Here is a 17,130-nt window from a genome sequence, read left to right on the forward strand (position 1 = left end):
TCCAGCTCCCTTAAGTTTTTCACTCAAGATGGAAAAGGAAAGCTACCTTCTTTTTCATGACACTTCGCTCTTTCACAGCCTGAACATCATTTACATTTGGAGATGTGGGGTGGCCTGTCACCACTCTAGGGAAAGCTTTCACCATGAAAAGTAAGACTCTGTGCACTCCCTGTACATACTTTTTTTTCCTACCACTCTCATCACTCACTGCCTCTTTCCTTGAGATGGTGACAGTTTCTCTTCAGAAGAGCTGGGGAACATTATGGTCTTCATGGGGAAAGACAACTTGACACATTCCCCATTTTTACTTGTGTTTCACTGGAAAGCTTTATGACAGCCAGGTAAAGCAGAGAGCATCTTCTGACATAATACTGATGTTAGTGAGGAGGTCCTCTAACCGCACAGGAAGACAGGGAGCTCTACAGAACACGACAATTTCACTAGTGACCGTGTATCTTACTAGAGCTAATGAACAATCCATTGTGTGATTATTTAAAAACAAACTCATGGACACACATTTCTAACAAGATTATTCACATCTTTGTGTGTTGTACTCCCCTCAATTTCAAACTAGAATACTTAAAAAAATTGCAATAGAATTGCCCATATTTGTTTTCAACGAATGCTTAAAGACTACCTGCTGCACCACAACCCCTCCCTGTTTGGTTTTTTTTTTTCCTCAGTTGACCTATTTAGGCCCTATAAAGAATGACATTTCAAGACAGCTGTATTTAAAGTACAGAATATATACCAGATTTGCAAATGCGTGCTATCACTAGAAACTGACAAGTTAAAATGCCTTTCCAATTTCACTTTCTACAGGTAAGTGTAATATACAGTATGATTAATGATAGCTTTAAGCATTTCTAACTGCTTTAAAACCAAAGCAAGGAATACAAGCACTTCTATCATACCTCAGTACAAAAACTAAGTTAACACAGTAACGTGGATTTCTATCCTCTGCAATAGCAGCTATTAATCTTCTTCCTATGAACAGCTAGCTTTTCCTCTCTGCTACCACATAATCTCTCACCTCCTCTGCCAATATGCACACAAAAGGTTCCACTACACCTAGGACAAGCTACCAGTGCTGCCATGTGAATTGTACTTACATGGTACGTATACTGCTTGAAAGCTTCCGACGTAATTTGGTCCCAGCTCATAAATGGTGCTAATACCTGGGGCAGGCAAAACTTCCTCCAGGAAATGCGTAGGGCCCAAACGCCACACTAACGAAGAGAGCTGGCGCTGTGCAGGTGGCGTACCAATATAGGCATAAACAGTGCTGACTACAGGTGGGTTGGCAGAACCAGACCCACTAGGGCTACTATGAATGTAGTGAAGCTGTAAGGAAGAAAAACACAGTGAAGTTATTGAGGGAGCACGGGTGCCATGAAAAGAAAGAAGGAAGGTCAGAAATTCAGGCAAGCATTTTGCAAACCAGGGCATGTACCAAATGACTGCTATGTAACACACGGTGTTCTGATGACATACAGCAAAAGTCAGTGAAGAACATTAAACAGAAGAGAAATATATAGATAAGAAGTGGCTTTCAAAACATGGAGGTGTGTATGGAAACACAGAATGAGAACATGTGAGTTCTGTGCTGAAAACCACTGAAAAATGGGGCTGTATCTTGATTCTAAAAACATGGTACTCTATGACGGTCATTATTTTTTGCAAAAGAAGCAAGACTATCTCAAACTTGTGCTCTTTCTCCTTCTTATTCATCCAGTGAAAGCATGCCTTTGATAATTATACTGTTTTGAGCTAAAGTGCAAACATGACGAAAGCCATTTGGTAAGATTTCCAGATGACAATAAAACAAATGCATGCATAAGATGCTGGCCTATATATAATGACAGTAACAATCTCACAGGCATTTTCTATCTACCTCGTAAAAATTCTGTTACAAGCTATTGAATGTAGTCACATATGGTCACATACATGCTCATGTGTTACAGCTATTAGCAAAACAAGTTACTATAGCCCTCTTTCTGCAAAAGAAATACTGAAAGGTAAGCGTACAAAGACAAAACATTGTTTTACTTATAGCAGCGCAGTGACACTAGTGAATTTACACCCCACACCAGGCTTAGCTTACTCCCTTAATACCCACACCTGCCAGGCGCCAATTAGTCTTTGGTTATCAGTTACAGGTCAGGAATACTTTGTGGCCAGAGGACAGGTCCACAGTGCTCTTCACTGCGCCCTGCTTTTGGTCTCCCAGTTTCTTCACCTATCAACAAAATTTTGACGTTTACAACTAAGTGTGTTTTATCTACGCTCAACTAATAACAATGCTAGACATCTCAGTGGCTATCACCAGCAAAGGGATGCTATTTCTGGAGTGGCAAGAGGGTTCAGAACAGAATAACCTGAATAAATTGTAAGACCAACTTGTTCTTTAATCTCCCTATTATTCAGTTAGATGTCCTACATGGTCCTGGGTAAGTCTTCTTCAGCTCTTTATGGTCCTTCTAATTAACCTAGCCAGCAGCATGGCTGTGCCACACTTGCCTCACATTCAATGCAACGTGTCCACTTCACTTAAGCATTACTATTGCTCATACCTGAGAAAGTATGCATTATCTTCTCTCCTTACCAGGACTAGGGCTGGCTCAGACCTGTGTGGTGGTTTGGTTTTTTTGGGGGGGTGGGGGCATGTGTTTGTTTGTTTGTTTTGTTCTTGTTTTGTGTGGGGTTTTGTGGATACATATATGTGCAGAGAGAGAAAAATCACTCCAACCAGTAAAAATGAGTCTGTAAAGATCATTTTACCTTAACAGTATTAACAAGCTGTCCATCAAGGTAGAGTGCAGCTGTGCTGTTCTTTAGCATGCCTTTACTCATGACCAGAACTAGGTGATGCCACTGGCCTTCCACAATGAGGTCACCACAGCGGAAACGGGCACAACAGGGAAGAATTTCATAAAATGATGATTCCTCACTGAAGTCATCGACTAAAGGAAAAGTACCAGTTAGTGGGCACCAGCAGAAGTGTTACAAGAAGCTTGAAACAGACTAACACATCATCTGACTTTACAAAAAACAATCTACAGCAATACACTAAAGCCAAATTTTTAGAAAGCACATAGTTAACACAAATACAATTAACAAGATATGAACAACCACACAATTAACAAGACTTTTTGAGAAAGTATTCAGACCAAATTGTCATAGTTTGACAGGATGAACATCCTTAAATACTTGCACATTATCAAACTAGTATAGCCTTGGTAGTATCACCAACAGGTCTCCTCTTCCTTTACCTTAATTTTTATCCAAGAAAGTTCCCAGGATAATTTCAGACTTTCGACAATTCCATTTTACTTTTCCCCTTCTACCCTCCCTTTGAAATTTTAGCTGGAATAACTAGTTTGCTCAAGTTTTTACTGACATGCTCATACCGCCATGCAAGTCACAGAAAGATCTTTTTCTAATTTTTTTCTGAAAACTTTTTTACAGCAGTAGTCAGCAATAACAGGTGTCTCTCCAAACCTACAGAGCTATTTTTCACTTTTCTCACACTGTGGAAAGAAAAATACCCATACTTCCCAGACTTTCTTCTCACAATTTTCCCTGCTCCACCAGGGTTTCCTCCACAAGCCCTGCTACCTGCTCCAGTGTGGTCCTCTCCAGGGGCTGCAGGGGAGGCTCCAGCACCTCGAGTGCTCCCTCCTCTCCTTCTGCTCTCACCCTCCTGTCCTCAGGGCATTTCTTCTCATGCTTTTTTTCTTTACTCCTCACTCCATGCACCCTCTCTCACACAGGTTTTCCCAGAGGCACCACCAGCCTGGCTGCTCTGTTCAGCTGTGTCTGCAGGGTGGTCTGCTGCAGAGTTGGCCAGAACCAGCCATATCTGGCACTGGGCCACCCTGGCTTCCTCCCACAGAAGCCCCGTCTTGTCCCACCAGCACATGGCCACAGACACTCAGTATAAGCTTGCCACTACCTTGCTTAAACCACCAGGGTCATGCACAAAAGAAGATGCAAGTAAAAAGAGAGCCTTTCAAAGCATCTGCACCAGAATCACACTAAATTACAAAGCATAAGCGAAGTTGAAGATGAAGCTGAAAGCCTGAGGCTTTTTTCCTTAATAAAAACCGCAAACACGATGTCTGGCTAGTGAGACACACATCAAGCACAGGCTGGAGGTAACTGTAACTCAAGCCTCAGCACAGTGGCTTCTCTTCTTCCCTTTTTGCAGTTCTAAGGAAAATGAATTTTCTGAAGCACTGCTACTGAAGGGCTCGCTCAGAGCTGAGACATTTCTGCCCAAGTCAAAACAAAAACTTCACGATGTCTCATCCATTCCATTTCAGAACTGTAACCACAGCAAGCTGCCCTGGCCTTCCCTTCGCTGTATCAGCAGCGGAGCCTGGGTTGTAAGGCCACGGACCTGATTATGACGGACACCAGCTGCTGTGGGGTGAGGTGAGCTGCACCCACAGCTCCATCAGCCACCCTTGCACCAACAGATGCAAATGTCTGCTTATCGTGAAAATAAGGAACATTTCGTGACAGTCTGCTTCATTGTTATTGTTTTTAAAAGACCAAACAGTTGTATAAATTCTTTATTAGTGCCTGCTACTCAAATGAAAGAACAGAAGCAGGAACAGATTTTTTGATAACCACTTGTTGGTCTGGTGAAGAGCTAAGCCTGAAACATAGGCAGAAGACTGCCCTGCTGCTTTCAGCTCCTCCACAGCCATGGTGCATAAACAGCCTGTCAAAACTGACCATTTTTGGAGGCTTTGATGCAGGACAAGGCAGGAGACAGGAGATAGCTAAGCCTGAACTCCTGTCCCTGGCACTGATAACACGCTCTAGCAAATTCAGTGGCCTCACCAGCTTCACTTAGGTCTTCACTGCACCTCCTGTAATTTCACCCTTGACAACACATACCAAATGAAGCTACAAACTCTTCATGAAAACTGATCACAGCATCAAAACCTGAAGTGAATGCCTCATCGCCTTCAAATAGCCCTCCAGCGTTGAGGCTAACCACATTGAAAAACCTTCACAACCTGTTAGTTTATTATTTCCAAACTTCTTCAAAGCAAAGATAAGTTAACATTTCCACCCCAAAATATGATGTCTAAAGTGAACGATACAAAGGTAAAAGGCAAAAGCCTTCCAAAACCAATGACATAATCCATCCTTCAAATCTGTAATACTTGAGGTTTGGCAAAAATTTTTCTTTATACACAGATATCAAATCTTCTTTGGAAATTATGAAAGCACCTTGATTTCTACATGAATGTTTACATTTTGCATTTTTTCACTGCAAAATACATTAGGAGTTGGTGAAGCTACAACTCAAGTTCCACCACACACAATTCTTCTAGATACTTGGTGCTGTCACATCCCCATAATATTGTCAGGATTAGCTGATGACATGACACAACTCTTACCATAATTTTGAAGCAATTCTTCTTTAGTTGAAACAATCAATGATCGGTCTTTTGCTGAGAGAACAATGGCAAGACATACATAATGCTGCTCTGAGGAGTTTGCACGCCGCACTACAGTAAGAAGTCTCACAGGATGGTTATTAGGAGGCGTACTAAAATGTTCAATACAAAACCAAGTTGAGTAGCTTAAACCAGATGGTGGTGGGAAAAATCTTTCACCTAAAACCAAAAATGAAAGCCCATTATATATCTGCAGTAGCTAGTACTTAGGATACCTATTTGTTGTTCTTCCTTTTTTCATATCTGCTCAGTTGATACCAGCTGTGCTTTCTCAAACTTTTCCTTCACGGACTTCAACATTATTTCTTTAATTTTTGACTCAAACTTGGAGGAAAAGCCACAGAAACCTAGCTCAGAGGGGTTTCTTTCAAAACAAAGTAAAGCAAGAACTGCACACTATTCCCTCCTATTCTAAAAATAAAAACCAACTCTGAACCTGTGCTTGTTCAGAACAATCTAATTTCAGTTCCCTACACAAAAAAAGTGGATCAGGCCATCAGAAACTAATATCATGATGAGATGTTTCTTCTATACAACTTGCTGAAGAAGCCTTTGTTGAAGAAGATCTCTCTACCACATATATCTGACTCGACTTCATCTCCTGGGGTGTTCCCACAGAACAAATAGCTCACAGACTTCAAGTACTGCCTAACACTATTTCAGTCTTACTGCAGTAAACCTTCAACTTAGTTTTTAGAATTAACACCTTTTCTAACTAAGTGATCAAGTTCAATTAGCCCCATAGCACACCAGATTCCTGTAGGGTGATTTCTGTAATGATGTGTGTAACTACACCTGTAATAAATTCAGTCAAGAATTCAGCATAACAGAGCCACCAGTACAGCATTACAATTCATTCCATGTTTCCTACGCTCTTCACACTACCACCTCAACCTGTTCTTAATGCCTCCAGGTTCATTATTCATAGGCTTCTCCGTTACAATTTAACTTTCTGCTGAAAGCCTTGTACTTTAAAGCAATCGCATTTGTATTTTATATTGCTTTTCACTGACTGCGGGGCAAAAAGCAACAGAAACTCACACACAAGAAGTTCTCAATTATGAGTGTACGATGTCCAACACCATATTATCACTTCATGGCTAAAAAAAAAATACAAAAGAACTAAACATCAGATACAAAACACCGCTAACAGTCATACTCGAGTACTTACCAGTTCCAATTCCACTGACAACTGCACCGTCAATAAGTCCTGTTGTAACAGCATTATTTGTAGGTGCATTATGGGGAGCCAAACTTGGCAAGAACAGGCAGCTGTTAAACAGAAGATCAGTAATACACTAGAGTTTATGAAAGTCAGTATAATTGCAGTTCAATACATGTCAAATGTAGCCTAGGTAAGTATACCATCACTTTCCTTGACCACACGTATTCATGAAAAGTAGAAATGAATTCTCAAGATTTCTCCCTGTGAGGCTGAATTATCTCCAGTGCAAAGAGCTTTGGCAGGGTATGTCTTTGGTGCAAAGGTGCAGAGACATATGCCCATGTGGCTCCATAGGGTAAGATGCTCCTTTGTGGGCAACCATAAGCTGTTGCAACCTTCGAGATGTTCAGGACTCTCAGAGAGACTGGATTAGCTAAACGTTCAAAGGGTCTGGTAAATGCATACTATGCTGTTCTTATTTGAAGTTACGCTCTCACATTAACATTGTATTCCACCAAATTAGCTATGTCTGGTCCTTACAAGAGCCACTGATGCTGTGCACACAATGAAAACAGATACAAGGAGTACCTCCCTCAGGTACTAAAAGATTTTAAGAGCCCAGACAGTTTCAGCGAGCAGCCTGCCTGAGATGGAGTGAATCCCCACAGGAATTCAGCTTCCAGTTTGTATAGACTGCCCTACTGGAGGCAAAATGATGTTCTTCCACTTACTGAAGAACCATCATTTTGTTGACATTTACACCTGAGCCAGCTAGTTTAAGTAGCTGGGTTGCCTGACAGAACTAGGAGTTATTCTGTTCTCACATAAGCTATAAAGAGTTAGACTTGACCATCCATCTTGAAAGTAACAGCAGTCCATGGTTCCAGCCACAGTGTTAAAAGCGTGTTCTCTTTAAGCAAATAATTTGCAAGGATCCACCAACTGTTGAATTCATGAAACACTCTGGCACTTTAAAATAGATGAAAAAGTTTTTAGATTATCTTTTTTTACATTGATTACAGCAGCCTTCCTAGGTGACTTGCTAAAATTCTAAGAAGTCACAGCCGCGTTATGTGGATTACTTTAGGACATTACCAGCACCTACAAATCTCCTCAAGCAACCACAGTGACAATTCATTTTGCTAGCCTATTTCAAGTTCTTTTCTGGTCCAAAACATTTTCTTTTCTCTTGTGGAGGATGCAGAACAGAGCTCTGAGCAACATTTATTTTCAAAGAAAGCTCTGTCCCTGACTACACTGGATATGAAGCCTACATGGAAAATGGGTGCTGCACGCCTGTAGAGGAATGAAGGCAGGTTAATTAACATTGATAATATACAGCTGTGGGCTGGCTTCAGGGGCGGGGGGTTGGCTGATGTAGACACGGTGCAGCTGTGGCTGGTTCTGGTAAGGAGTTGAGAGCCAAGGAAGAAGTAGAGAGAGGAAGAAGCAAGAGAAGAGAGAGTGCTTCTGGATGACGTGAGATGAGGGGAAGGTAGCAGAGGGACTGGCATGAAGAGTGTGTTGGTATGAGATGGTAAAAGACCTTGTTGCAGCTTGATAGTTTGGAGAGTGCTGTGACACACTCTTACTTCGCAAAGCTGAACAGAGAATGCAGAGCAGAGCTCCCAAATATCCAGGCTGGACTCTGCTCTCAGACCAGTCATCCCAAATAAACTGGAACAAGTGCACTAAGATGAACTGGCTCTGTCAAAGGCCACACCAGAACAGAAAAAAGATTTTAGTAGTAGTATATATAATAAAAATATGAAGATGGAAAGAAAAAGACAAGATGAACAATTCTGTCAGGTCAAACTGTTTCTGGTTTTATGAAATTTTAGCACAGTTGTGGAAAACCGATCATTTCCACCTCTTCTAAGTTCTTTTAAAAACCATTGAGGAGCTACTCATCTCAAACAAGAATCTGTCACACACTTTTGGGCTTCACATCAGTTGTCATTTTTGGTGGTTCATGTCACTAAAAGCCTTTTAATAAAGCTTCTAGAGTCAAGGTTTTTAAGATTTTAACCAAGCTTCTGGGAAATTCTGAACAATTACTTATTTCAGGTGCCATTCCCAATTGTCTTAACTTGCATGTGCCTCACAACACTGCCTTCTCTGAGATCCTGGCTTTCAGCCTATTTGCGAGCCTCTGCCTAAGGACCAGTCACCAGGCAGTTAAGGAATACCTGTTCCATATAATATTGGTCTGAAATTTTATAGCAATTTTTGAGATATATACCCTTAAGCACAGAACAGAATGAGTATTTTGAGGTTCTTCTATTCCATTTTTACAAACAAAAAGACAAAACACTTTCCTTAAATAGAAGCTGAGAAAGGTGTCAGGTTTTCATCTTCTGAACAGTCAAGTTAAATCATATTACATGATACTCAAAGTGCCTTACTCAGCAAGTGTTTAATTAGAGAGAGAAAAACGGTAAGAAAAGGTGATATTGCATACTAAAAGAACAAAATGAGTTAAGCATTATATTCAGGCTACACCTCCAGCTAATAAACATTTTTTTCCAGTTATTTGGACTCAACATAACTCCCTTCTCTGCTTTACTTGTATTTCCAATTTGTCCACTTCTGCATTTCCAAGTTCTTCAGCAATTTTAAGTGGGTTACAGAGCATTTGAGCCATCCAAATGTTGCACGTAAATCCTAGCAACTAATGAGTTTCTGCAAGGGTATGTTGGTGTTCCTTTGATTTAAAAAGGCATGTGAAATCCAGAACTGAGAACATACTATCAACATTTAGATACACACCTATTTCTAACTTCCACACACAGCAAGCAAGCATTTGGTTTCAAGGCATTAATGAATTACAGAGTGGAAATTTAAGCAGCTTGAAGTACTCCTTTCTTTTCTTTAAATAATTAATTAGTTTCTGGTTTGCAAACAGTCCAATAAAAACTACAAGTATTTTTTTTTAAAGAAGAAAGTAAAACATTGCACTGTGCCCCATGTTACTTGGGAGAACTGTAGGACCTTACCCGAACCCTTCAAGAGACGTGTCAAACTCGATGAAGGCCGGCGTAACTGATGATCCATGAAGCCTGATATCATGTGGGGTTGTCATGGAGACCAAGCACTTCACTCTCGTCAGGGGTACTGTGCTCCCTTCTACTGGCTTGAGCAGGCTCTTGCTTATCCGATAGTGGCTGTCTTCATGCAAACCGAAGACGCTGTCAGAACCCAGACCTTCCATTGAGGTAACCATGCTATCTACAGTAGAAGCCAAGAAACAACACAGCATTGCAAAAGGGAGGCATTTTTAGGCTATTTATTTGGACTTTTCAAGTACTGCTTCCAACACGATAGCTGAACTGTCAATCATCGTCGACTAGTCCTGCCTTTCAGTTAAGAAGATGATGAGTTGGGAGTATTGCTCTCATTATAAAAACATTCAGCTGAGGCAGAGAGATGAGTATCTTGTGCTAGGTATTACAGAAAGTCTGTGGTAAAACCACACAGAAATATGTTGACACATAGAAATAAATATCACATGCTTTGGAAACTTATCAATTGATTTCTTTGTACTACCTTTTACTGACACTCTCATAATACTACATGAACTGCTATTCCCAAGCTCTACAACTCATGGATAATAACAGGAAAGAGCACATGTTGGAAGAGAGGTTTGAATTGGCTGGAGGAATACATCAGTTACAGACATTCAGTGCAGTTTATCAGATTGATTCGTTAAATGGCTGGAAACCAGAACTAACTTTCCAGTGTGAAAATCAGAGCTGATGCATAACTGCTAAGAGAATATGATGTATTCTATCAGATGGATGAACTTCCATGACAGGATACCACACAAAGTTATGATGAAAATTACTACTGCATATGCATATGTATATGTATCTATAATCTAGGAATATCCTATGAAAATGCCATGTGAATACTTTCCCAAAGTGTTAATTTCAGGACTAAAAATGACACACACAAACCTTTTTCTTTTTTAAAGATGATTTACGTGTGTCCTATTTCTTGACAATTTTTAAGTTACTATGTGCTACTAATTCAACACATGCTTACCACATACTACTAAAGAGTTCAATTTTAAGATACCAGGAAAGTACATATATTGAAAGCAAGCAATGAGTAAAAACATTACAAATATTTGCCACGAAAAATTAATGAATAGTTAAAAAGGGACTGCTCAACTTTAAATAATTAAAAATGGGTGTTCCAACTCCAAATTCTACCTCTTTATAAGAGAAAATATTATTAGATTGAAATTCTGCCAGATTAGGTAAATTGCGCTCTTTTTTCTTTTTAATTCTCACTATTAGTGATGCTAACAATGAGCCAGGTTCTTCAGTCTAGCTGAAATAAATTGAATTATGCTTACACGTAGGAATTTAAGTTATTTTATCTGACATCTTACTGAACCCATGAGAGACACTACACAGATTTAATGACATGTGACGTACACATGAAAGTATCTGAGAAAAATATTTTTCCTTTTACTGTTAAATAACTACAAATTCAGTATCTACTCAAGACTTCAAAGCAAACTACTACCATATTTAACAGTCACTGTTCCTAAAGTAAAACATTATAATTAACTCACTGGATATACATTAAATACAAGTACTACGTTCCCTCTGCTTTTAGAGATTTTCCCAATCAAGCTTTTCTGTTGATTTTCCATTCAGACAAAGCTGAGTAAAGTTAAGTTTTTATGGATGCTTATCTACAAATTTTACGTAAGTATGCAATTGGGGATGTCAGTGAAGCATTCTTTACAAAAATTCCTAGCACTTCAGCACCTACTTCTCATCTCCGGTTCAAAACTCAGTGAGCTGGGTTTATGCACTCGGTACTGTTTCAACAGCTTTTTGTCCCAAGCTCCGCAATTCAAAGGATTTCCCAAGCGTAAAAATTCCCTAAGAAAGAGAATAAAAAAAATTACAGATCATTTTGTCTAATTATTCACCCAGAATGGCACCCAATCTAATACCATTTTTTTTAAAAGGCAGTAATTACTTGTAATAAATGTCACTTTTAACTAAGAAAATTAACTAATGCATAATTACAAGAAACACATTTGATCCTTCAAAACCATTCAAGTTTTGAACACTTGCTGTCAAAAGTTGGCATTATTTCAACTAACTGAACAATTTCGCAAAAGCTCCCAATTCCCTTCTCTTAATTCCAAAGACTTGGCAGGAGGCTCCCGCATCCTACAGGAGAACACCAGGATGCTCACCGATACACATTTGGCAAGCTGAGCGCATCTGGAAGGCAGACCAGAAGGCTGAAGTGAGTGAGTTCCACATTGTTTTACGTATGTGTCCTATTTAGCTGGGGGATCACTTCACAGCTATCAACATCTACACCTATAGATAGCTCTAGTACCTGTATCTACAGCTACCTAGACTATTGGTGCCTATGCTTAGGGAAGCTTAAGTCCCTGCGATGCAATGCAACTACCAGCAAGAATGTTCCTTGCAGAATCATTTCTGATGTAGCTAAATGCTACTGAAATGAACCAAGCAGCTGTGCTGTTTGCAGATCAGCCAGTCAGTGATCCATAGGAGATCATACCGTTAAGTTCCTTATTCCAGCTGACACTGCAGAATCACAAGGTGGTTTGGCTTGGAAGGGAACTTTAAAGATCATCTAGTGTAACCCCTCTGCTGTGGCCTGGGACATCTTTCACTATATCGTGTTGCTCAAAGCCCCGTCCAACCTGACCTGAACACTTTCAGTGATGGGGTACCCATAGCTTCTCTGGGCAAACTTCCAGTGTCCCATCAACCTCATTGTAAAAAATGTCTTCCTTATGTCCAAACTAAATCTACCCTCTTTCACTTTAAAACCCTTGCCTCTGGTCCTGTCACTGCAGGCCCTGGTAAAAAAAATCTCTCTGTGTCATTCCTATAAGCCCCCTTTTTTATATTGAAAGGCTACACAAAGGTCTCCCATAATCCAGCAAGCAATCCAAACTATAATACAACTGTTTAGGTATTTAACAAATGGTTACAAATATGCTCATGAACTAGCATAGATGTACAAACCTACTTGCGTTAATATGCAGAAAGATCAACTGTTTAAAGCTATGCATTCACTTCCCAGTACCTCTTGTACTGCATTTCTGTACTTCCTTCACACAAACTAAAGTTCTAAATACAACTCCTGGCCTGAAGTTTTTCCAATCTAAGGTATTTAATGTTGCACAGAAAAGTCAAGGAAACCATCCTCATATTTCCTCTTCCTGCAGGACCCAGCCAAGAACAGCATTTTTGATAGCCTCTCAAGATTTGCAGGAAGAAAACAAGCTTTTAACTCAGTACAATCTCTGTGGATAAACACCAAACAGATTTCCCCACTCAAAACTTCTCCCTTCTCCCCCCCGCTCCAATTCCTTACTTGTCTAGGGTTACGTGCTTATTAACAGAAGCAAGACAGATGAGAAATAAAACAGCATCCCATGCAATCACTACCACACAAGATCACTTATGCTAACAATCTGAGCCATTTACAGCCAGCCAGTGACAGCGCAGGCAGCTGGGCTCAGCTCAGTGGACTTCAATGCTATCTTTCTAACCTCAACACCATCGGCTGCAGTGCCTGGGAGGCCAGCCTTTCAAACATCCTTTGGAGTGGCGGATGCAGCGAGTGGTCCTCGTCAGCCAGAGCAGCACTGCATCTTTGCAGAAGTCGTGCATGGAGCCCAGCTTCGCACATGACTTGTTGGTTTCTCTCTGTGTGCACTAGAGATTGCAGGATATTGGCCACTGCCAGCTGGAGATCCAGTGCGTGCTGGGAAAAAAAAAAAAAAAGCACACAACTTGAGAGAATGCAAGCTGAGAAGGCAAATAAAAGAAAGCCTTTATGCAAAATAATTAAAAAGAAACTACCATTAGCAATAAATACAGAAAATGTCATGTACTTAAATGTGTGTGTGTGTGTGTGCACCTGTGTGTCAAGAAACATTTCTGTCACTTTATGAAAAAGGATAATAAGATGTATGAAAGATTACACTACTATTGTAAAGAAAAACAATGCACGTATGGAGGGTTAAACTAACCTTTCCTTTTTGCCAGAAGAAGTAAGCCCGTTTAGAAATTCTACATGCTTAGACTGTACTAAGAACTTTTATGACTGCTAAGGTAATCCTAGTAACTTAACACACAATCATAAACCCACTTAGGTTGGAAAAGACCAAAGATTCCGGAGTCCAACCGTTAAACTACCACTGCCAAGTCCACCACTAAAACATGTCCCCAGGTGACCCATTTACATCTACTTAAAATACCTCCAGGGATGGTGACTCAAACACTTCACTGGGCAAGCTGTTCCCATGCTTGACAACAATTACATAAAGAAATCTTCCTAATATCCAGTATAACCCCCCCCGGTGCAACTTGAGGCCATTTCCTCTTGTCCTACTGCTTATTACTTGGGATGAGAGACAGACCCCCACCCGCCTACAGCCTCCTGTCAGGCAGTGGCAGAGAGCGATAAGCCCCCCCTGAGCCTCCTTGTCTCCAGGCTAAACAGCCCCGGCTCCCTCAGCCGCCCCTCACAACACTTGTGCCCCAGCCCCTTCCCCAGCCCCGCTGCCCGTCTCTGGACACGCTCCAGCCCCTCAGTGTCCCTCCTGCAGCGAGGGGCCCAAACCTGAACACAGGATTCCAGGGGCGGCCTCACCAGTGCCCAGTGCAGGGGGACGGTCACTGCCCTGGTCCCGCTGGCCACGCTGTTGCTGACACAAGCCGGGATGCTGCTGGCCCTCCTGGCCACCTGGGCACGGTGCTGGCTCCTGCCCAGCCGGCTGCCCACCAGCACCCCCAGGCCCTTTCCCCCCAGGCACTTCCCAGCCGCTCTGCCCCAGCCTGGAGCGCTGCGTGGGGCCGGTGTGACCCCAGGGCAGGACCCGGCACTCGGCCCTGTGGAACCTCATACAAGTGGCCTGGGCCCACGGATCCAGCCTGCCCAGACCCCTCTGCGGAGCCTCCTGCCCTCCAGCAGATCAGCACCCCTGCCCAGCCGGGTGTTGGCTGCAGACTCGCTGAGGGGGCACTCGATCCCCTCGCCCAGATCACAGACAGAGACACGAACCGGGACCGGCCCCAGCGCTGAGCCCTGGGGAACACCACGTGTGCCCGGCCGCCAGCTGGATGTGGCTCCATTCCCCACCCCCCTTTGGGCTCGGCCAGCCAGCCAGCCTTTTACCCAGCCCGGAGCGCACACCTACAGGCCGCGAGCAGCCGGTTTCCCCAGGAGATGCTGTGGGACACGGTGTCAAAGGCTTTACTGAAGTCCAGGTAGACAGCACCCACAGCCTTTCCCTCATCCACTGAGTGGGTCACCTTGTCACAGGAGGAGATCAGGTTCATCAAGCAGGACCTGCCTTCCACACACCCCTGCTGGCTTGGCCTGATCCCCGGGCTGATCTGCACATGCTGCGTGATGGTGCTCAGGATGACCTGCCCTGTAACCTTCCCCATCACCGAGGTCAGGCTGACAGGCCTGTAGCTCCCTGGACCCTCCTTCTGGCCCTTCTTGTAAACAGACACCACATTTGGTAACTTCCAGTCAACTTAGACATCCCCGGTTAGCCAGGTCTGCTGGTAAATGATGGCAAGTGGCTGAGTGAGCGGTTCCCCAGCTCCCTCAGTACCCTCGGTGGTCCCATCCTGCCCCATAGACTTGTCTGTGTGTCCAAGTGGAGCAGCAGGTCGCTGACCATTTCCCCTTGGATTATGGGGGCTTCATTCTGCTCCCCATCATTACATCTACAAATTTTAAGATAGCTGCAACACAACTGTCAAATTAATGCCCTGAAGACAGAAAGTTGCCACACTGATCACCAGTAGAGCACAAGAAAGAGGAATCAAGTCTAGTAATTCTTGTAAGCTTTCAGATTTTTTTTTAATTTTTTTTTTTATTTAAAGAAAGTGTGTTCTTCAGGGAAGACATCTCAAACAAGAAATACTTTAGAAACTCCAGAAAATGTCCAACAAATCCTTTACATCCGAACCACCAGTAGAGGTTTTGCTTTGGGAATTGTACAAAGGTGGCCACAGAATTTTGGAAGTAGAACACAGTCCACCTATTTCAAACAGCACATACACAGCAAGGCATAATGTCCAATCCCAAGTCCTCCTCATACTACACGTTAACACAATACATCAGGGAAAATGTGAATTAATCACAGTGTTTAGAGACTCGATCTGATGGCCACTGCAGAAATTTCTTTAAATTTACATTGTTGCCAGGAGTTTGAAAGAGACAAAACAAAACAAAGCCTATGAAATAAACTTATTTCTGTCAGTCCTCTAAGTCACCAGTTATTCATCTGTGAAATGTATTCGTTTCTCAGCACAAAATGAGACGACATCATTTGTTTTCCTATTTGCCATAGCCAACCTTTTTCCCAGTCACTCTCAAAACTTAAGACAGCAGAAAATTTTTTCCCTACCTCTGGGTGTGTAGCTGATCCAACAGAGGCCAGAAGATCCAGCATCGCGAGCATAGCACCAGGGTGGATAATGACTGCATCAGAGCTTTGTATGGATGTGGGTCCTGTTTGGAGTTTCATATCAGTTATGTTTTTCTGAGGGCAAACAGGTGGTGTTGAAACAGAATGATATGCATGCCTGCAGGACAGAAAACATCCCGTGGTTACAACACCCATCTATTATGAGCTTTGCATATTTCAAACAGATGTAAAGTTGAACTGGCCTATAGACATTACTCCCCTCTCCCTTCTCTTCCCTCAGACCAAGTACTTTCCTCTTCTCAAACCTGTTGGACATGTTTCCCCAAAGACAAACTGGAAGAGTTTCAATCTCTCAACTATGCTTGAACTCAGAAGCCTTTTCCCCAGGTGCTATGCAGTTTGAAGAACGGAAAGGTTGCCTTTATTGCCTCCCTCTTTTCATTCTAGTTGTGGTAGCAGCACACAGCAACAGCAGCATGCAAGCCATCACTGCTCCTGTTCTGGAGAATGAATTCATCTCTGAATACATTTCTCCCCATTTGCTTTTCATTAACAACTGACTACAAAACACGCTATTACAAAACGCTCAGCAATCTCTGATTAGCCTACAAGAACAGAAAGTATGATCTCAGTGTTTCTGTAACTGCTATGGCAATTTAGTTTTACATAAAGCTGCTTTATTCTGATCAAGGGAAAAGAGGCTTTGACACTGACTTAGAAGCAACCACTTGTGCTGAGAGCTGTAGATGTGTTTCTCATTGAAACTCAGAGTTATCAGCTTGATGCCATTTTTCTATCAGCAGAAGATTCAACACACAAACAGCATGAGCAGCTTACTGAACATATGCTTTCAAGATGTTGCTTTCAAAGCAAAAGACAGCTCGAAAGGCTCACGCTCACCACGAAAACAGAAAAAAAACAACCAAAGTCACCCATATTCTTACAGTATTTAACATATATTCTTATATGTAAAAAGAAAGAAAACAAACTCTGTGTAACCATTTTTCTTGCAGATCAAATATCGC

General features: G+C 42.0%; 1 protein-coding gene across 4 annotated transcripts in view; it reads right to left on the minus strand.

Moving 5' to 3' along the window:
• WDFY3 (WD repeat and FYVE domain containing 3) overlaps positions 1-17,130 on the minus strand; it is a 190,105-nt gene that overhangs the window by 63,367 nt on the left and 109,608 nt on the right. For all 4 annotated transcript variants that reach the window (XM_080368510.1, XM_080368508.1, XM_080368509.1 and 1 more), the window contains 8 exons: positions 16,085-16,262; positions 13,205-13,419; positions 11,428-11,540; positions 9,639-9,870; positions 6,649-6,749; positions 5,418-5,636; positions 2,782-2,963; positions 1,113-1,344 (listed from right to left, as the gene is read on the minus strand). In XM_080368510.1, coding sequence (XP_080224636.1) covers positions 1,113-1,344; positions 2,782-2,963; positions 5,418-5,636; positions 6,649-6,749; positions 9,639-9,870; positions 11,428-11,540; positions 13,205-13,419; positions 16,085-16,262 — 1,472 coding nt within the window. The remainder of the gene's footprint in view (positions 1-1,112; positions 1,345-2,781; positions 2,964-5,417; positions 5,637-6,648; positions 6,750-9,638; positions 9,871-11,427; positions 11,541-13,204; positions 13,420-16,084; positions 16,263-17,130) is intronic.

The sequence above is a fragment of the Falco punctatus genome, assembly GCF_963210335.1.
Source record: "Falco punctatus genome assembly, chromosome: 1".
In the NCBI taxonomy this organism is placed as follows: Eukaryota; Metazoa; Chordata; class Aves; order Falconiformes; family Falconidae; genus Falco; species Falco punctatus.